Source organism: Lacerta agilis, chromosome 7, assembly GCF_009819535.1.
Source record: "Lacerta agilis isolate rLacAgi1 chromosome 7, rLacAgi1.pri, whole genome shotgun sequence".
Taxonomy (NCBI): Eukaryota; Metazoa; Chordata; class Lepidosauria; order Squamata; family Lacertidae; genus Lacerta; species Lacerta agilis.
In genome coordinates this window covers 41,992,892-41,998,891 of record NC_046318.1, presented here as the reverse complement: position 1 = coordinate 41,998,891, position 6,000 = coordinate 41,992,892, and the positions used below count along the sequence as shown (strand labels likewise).

The 6,000-nt window shown below is 40.4% G+C and overlaps 1 protein-coding gene across 3 annotated transcripts in view; it reads left to right on the top strand.

Annotated features, from left to right (window-relative positions):
* Positions 1–217: 217 nt before the first annotated feature.
* The window catches only part of ROCK1 (Rho associated coiled-coil containing protein kinase 1), a 59,392-nt gene continuing 53,609 nt past the window's right edge, over positions 218–6,000 (top strand). For all 3 annotated transcript variants that reach the window (XR_004427029.1, XM_033155005.1, XM_033155004.1), the window contains exon 1: positions 218–875. Coding sequence is in view for 2 of the 3 variants with exons in the window: in XM_033155005.1 (XP_033010896.1) it covers positions 783–875 (93 nt within the window). In the remaining variant the exon portion in view is untranslated. The remainder of the gene's footprint in view (positions 876–6,000) is intronic.

The following is a 6,000-nucleotide window of genomic DNA, read 5'->3' as shown; positions in this document are numbered from 1 at the left end:
GAGGACCCGACGAGGTGAAAGGGAAAAAAAGGAGGCGCGGGAAGGGAAGATGCCTTAGCCGTTACGCGGCCGTTGCTGGAGCCGCGCGTGTCCCGAGGGCAAGGCGAAGGCGGCCGCCCTTCTCTTTCTCTCTCTCCACCCCCACCCCCGTTTCGCGGCCTATTCTGCAGCTGGCAACCTCCCCCCTCCCCCCGTTGCTGCAGCTCGGGCAGGGAGGCGAAGCCGTACCCTCCTCCTCCCTCAGGCCCGCATCTCCACGGAGAGAGCTGCCCCGCCGCCGCCGGTGACGCTCTGCTGAGAAAGTTTCCTGTTTTCATGCTAGGCCTCTCCTCTCTCTTTCCCCTCCTTTCCTCCCCTTGTTTGAAAGAAGTTGCTGCTGGGTAGCTGGCATCGGGGAGGAGGAGGAGGAACCGCTACGCTGGCTTCCAGGGCGGCTGGGAAAATGTGGCTGCAGAGGCACGGGGGCCCAGGCTGGAGGCGAGAGGAGACTGGCAGGGCTGTGGCTGCAGCCTAGGCGCTGAAGAAGAAGGGGCAGCGGGGAAGGACTGCTCCGCACCCCCAACCCCCCTACGAGAGGGGTTAGCGCCTTTGCTCCCGTTTTCGGCTTTAGCTCTCTTTCGCGCGAGGATGTGTGGCAGGGAGAGCATGAGGGACAACCCCAGCGCATCCCCAGACCTTTGAGAAAGGAGGACTAGGAGAGCCAGCTCAGGGAGCACTCCTGTTTCGTTTTTTCTTTTCGTTTTTTTCCTGTGGATTAATAAAGCGATCACCTCTTCAGCACCATGTCGACGGGAGAAAGCTTTGACTCTCGGTTTGAGAAAATCGGAATGATGATAAAGGATCCCAAATCTGAAGTGAACTCGGACTGCTTATTGGTGAGTTGTATTTACTACTTTTTTGATAAACGAACATAATCACGGGCTCCTTCTTAGAGAAGAGAGCTTCCTCCTTGATGGTTTTTTTTTAAAAGTCTACTGACGTTTGCCTTCTGATGAAGAGGAATACAATAAATTTATTCTGTGTGCTATGTGAGATCTATTTTTCCAAGAGGCTGCTGCTCATCTCCTTATGTCTTTCTTTAAGCTGCCGCTTTGCTTTCACTATTTGATAGGCTGCAGTAGTATTCGAAGATTTGAGAGTTACTGGCAATACAGTATGCTGCAATAAAAATGTTGTTAGGTGGATATTTTCTTTTATGCTGCAGCTGTAACCCAGGAAATCCTGCTGTGTGAAGATTTGTACTTCTAAGGGACATGTTAAGAGTGACTTGTTTTTGTTCCCACTCACTATATTCTTGAAAATGTGGCTAATTTAACACTCTGCTGAATAATTCACAGTTAAACTGTGGGTTTCTAAATCTGAAAGTAAATCAAAATACAGTATTTCATTCTTAGATGTGAAAGTAAACAAATGCCTTAATTCAAGACATGGTAGAAAAGTGGTAGGAGTGGTGGCATCAAAACTAATCTCAGATTTATACACACAATCTTTATTTGGCTTGTTCAGAGTACATTTAAGAATCTTTCAGCATGGTTCTATGCACACCTACTCAAAAGTAAGCTCCAGTGAAGAGCTTACTTCCCATGTAAGCAAAGGCTTTGCTTTTGAATGAAAGATGAAACAAGTGAGTATATTTGATTTAGCAGGCAGTTCCTTGTAAAATTTCTTTTCTGAAGCAGACTGTTTTTAAAGCATTTTGACAAAACCTTTTAATACTCTACCGAAGAAGCAGTTTGACTTTCCTTAGTGCATATAAATTTTCTAGTGATTTTTTTTTGTTAAGAATTGCTCAGTGTTTCATTCGTGTCATTTAAGGGCTTCATTAAGGTAGAATACAACTTTATCATAGCTTCCCAGAGCCAACTAGTGTGGGAAGCTTGGATGCGCAGCAGTGGTTGTTGGATGTACAGTATAGTTATACTGTATAAAGGACTCAAGGGATTTCAATATTGTGACTGACTTGGGTCCTAAATAAATACAGGATTCCACTAGCGAGTTCTCTTAAATAAAAAAAAATTTGGCAACCCATGCCAATCATATGTAAAAATTTAAGAGATCGAAGTTATTTTTGTCCATTATATGCATGCCATACATTTTATAATGTCAAAACAAAATATAAAAATTAAAAATTAAATCCTTCCAGTAGCACCTTAGAGACCAACTTAGAGACCAGTTTGTTCTTTATAATGTATATAATATATTTATTATAAAATGGAACAGAGGTAGGGAGGTATGTCAGCTGGTTCTCCAAGTAGAAGTTAACTATGTGGACTAAACACATACTGATGTTGGCCTAAGAAATTTCTGTATATACTCTAGAATCCAGTGGTTAACTTCCTGTTAGAGCCTATTGACATGATCCTTTCAGCCTTAGCACATGAGCTGAGCCCAATAGTATAAACATCAGTGGCTATGTTTGTACATCTCTATAAGCCATAAACCATGGTTTACCATGCATAAGCAAATTGTGCCAGCTTCACTCTTCCTGCTTTTGCCAAAAGGAAAAAAAACCCATGCAGACATGACCATAGTGTGATGTATTGAACTTTGGATAGATCATATTTGGGTACTTAATCATAACTGCAGCTTTTCAACTTTAGGTTGTGTGAACAGTTTCTGTTATAGTTCTAGAATATGTAAGCGTGGGAATCTCAAGGCATGATGAGGTATGTAATCTTAAGGTGTAGTAGAGCATTTTCAATGTTTGTTTGAGATAAAGCTAGAACTGATGGAAACAGTGTAATTCACACTGAACCTTATTTATATTTTGTAGTCATTTTATAACATTTGTGTAGTGATTAAATTTTAATTATAACAGACAAAGTGGGATCCATAATCTTTGAAAAAAACATTTAGGGAATTCTGTAAGAAATAGTAGGTCAAATATTTAAGTAGGGTCCCTCCCTTCAGTGGCCCCTCTCTTCCTTCCTTTATAAACAAGGGCTCTGATAGCTGTGGATTAACCTCCAGTCATGGGGAGGCCTCTTGTAAATGGGTGGGAGAGATTTGGAATCGGTTGCATAATATTGGCCTTTGCTGTGCTACTGTTTCTGGTTAACTTTGAAGCAGCTACACAGCTGACTGTTGTTGCTAAGCAACAATCCTACATATCTTCATATATTTTTTCTTTTCTTACAAGGCAGGGCACTTTTACATACCTCGACCATGGGTGTTGTATGGACAATTCATGTGGCAGTACATGGCAACTAAATACCCCTATTGCATGCTTCTGGATAAAGGCAATGAATGTTTTCATGTTTGTGATAAAAACATTTAAAACATTACTCTGAATCAAGTATAGTAGATAGCCTTCGTGGAAAAACATTTTCTAGCATTAACCACAGATTTGTAATATGTAAACTAGGCCTCAGTATTTAATTTTTGGGCAATGGCAGGAAATGTGTATGGGACATACTGAATATAGGAAGTTGAGTCAAACTATTAGTCCATCTTATTTAGTATTGTCTACTACACTGACTTGACAGCCATTCTCTAGGGTTTCACACAGCAGCCCTCTTCAGCTGTACTGAGAGATAACAAGGTATTTAATCTAGGAACTTCTATATGCAAAACATGTGTTCTACCCCTCCATTACAGTCCTGAGTGGGTGAACAAATGATAGACTCTTTCTTATTTGTGCCACCTTTTGTTCCCTTGTTTGCCTTTCCCTCCCTTTTTGACTCCTGCATCATCTTCCCTTTCCTGTAGGAAACCCTAGTGCATTACTCTAATATACATAGGTAGTTTTATATTTTTCAAAAATGATTTAATTAAGCTTCAGCTCTGCAACCTATCCTTAGTTCACAGAAAATAATTGATGTTTCTCTAGGTGTGTGTGTGTACACTATGATGTTGATTTCCTACTTAGCCAAATGGCAGATGTGAGGTGGCAAGAATAGTGATCTCACCCATTACTGTATCTTAAGCCTGGTTAGGGAAGCATCTACATTTATTCCTCAGCAAGTTTGTAATGCTTCTCTGGACAGAGCTGGCTTTAACATTAGTCCAAGTAGGAAATCTTCAGTATCTACCTTTGGATATTATTCCCTTTGACAGCTTCCCTTTAAGATCAGTTCTGAAAGAATTTTGCAGAACAAACAATGTGTTATAGACTTGTTCATTTGTATCTGTTGAGGAATGCAGATATGTTTGTCCAGGAATTTATGTAATCTAGTACATTACTACAGGTCTGAGATATTAAGTGAAGAAACCTGTGGGCTTCATGTAGCCCTCAGCTACCTTGTGAAGTTAATGGTGTCGTCTTGAATTCCTATATTTATTTTTTATCATCAAATGTTGTGGAACTTACAATTGTAGAAAATATAATGATAAAAACCTAATTCATGAAAATTTAAAATAAAAATGCCTTAATTTTATTAAAATATTTATAAGTTTATCCAGTGTTAGGGATGGACGTACAAGTTGCTAGGTCCCCAAGTATATTATTTTTGCCAGTTGGAGAAAATAAATGGGGTGTTTGGAAATAAACAGTGTAGTAAACAAAATTAAGGATTGAGTATTTGGATTATATCCATTGTCCATATTTCATGTTATAGTGAAGCAGGGGTGGAGAACATGAGGCTCTCTAGGTGTTGCTGGAATACAACTCCATTTCCCTTGACCATTGGCCATGTTTGCTGGGGCAGCTGGGAATTAGCATCTAATAACATTTGGTGGGCCACATATTCCCTGCCCCTGTGGTAAACACAGTTAATGGTTTACTATGGACATGGACATAGAGATCATTTCCACTTGATCCTCACCAGTGACTTAGCATTATATCCAAACCAGGAACAAAAAAGCCATCATCAGGAAGCCATGAACAAATCTTTGTTTCAAATCATGGTTTGCTTGGAGCCAAACAAGCCACTATCTTTGGTTTTGGTATAATTAAGCCAGGGATTGTGGTTTCGGTGTTCCCACAAGGAAGAGCAATGCATACATGATAAACTATTAACAAGCAAACTGAGCAAATATGTAGATAATTCTTATGTAGAATTATCATTCAGAAATGAGAGAAATTTAATTTATTCTGAAAAAGCTCATAAAATATCCCTAGAATGTATGTAATAAAGTTGTAGCAGTCCATTTGGTGCTCAGTTACTCCTTAATACTATTGGTTGAACTTTTTATTCTCTACTGTGGTGTTTTATTAATTCATCTGATTTGGTTGTCACAGCAAACCATAACATAGCACAGGGGTCAGCAGCCTTTTCAGCCATGGGTCGGTTCACCATCCCTCAGACCATGTGGTGGGCCGGACTATATTTTGAAAAAAAATATGAATGAATTCCTATGCCCCACAAATAACCCAGAGATGCATTTTAAATAAAATGACACATTCTGCTCATGTAAAAGCACACTGATTCCTGGACTGTCCATGGGCTGGATTCAGAAGGCAATGGCCCACGGGGCTTAGGTTGCCTACCCCTGACATAGCATGACAAGAATGAACCTCAGCCTTGCTTCCCCCCACCACATCCCAGATGCAAGGAATTCAGAAGTGTTCACTTCCCTTGTCATGCTGTCCAACCTACAAACTGGTTAATGTTAACATTAGCTATGGTTTGTTTGAAGCATGCCAACTTTATGCCATGGGTACAAAGATAACTTGGTTTCCTTCTGTAGTTAAAGCTAACCACAATTTGCTTCTAACTTTGTCTAAAGCTTGAAGTGATGCAGAAGCAGACTTCTTCACTTCCATAATGACAGCTTATCATGTGCAGCGAAACCCAGCCACTACATTTTGGTCCTCTGGCAGTATGCATCATCCACCTGCGTCTATCAAAAGGCTCTAAAATAGTTGTGTGTACCTTGACATTAGTTGACCTTGTATCTTGGGTACCTAAGTGCTCTGCTGATTGGGTCCAGATCCTCACACTCTCAGTCAAATTGGAGTAAGCAAATTGCAACAAGAAGGTCCTGATTTGTCAGGCAGCATTCTCTCTCAGATAGATAGATAGGTAGAGGGTGTGTGTGTGTATTATTATTATTATGCTG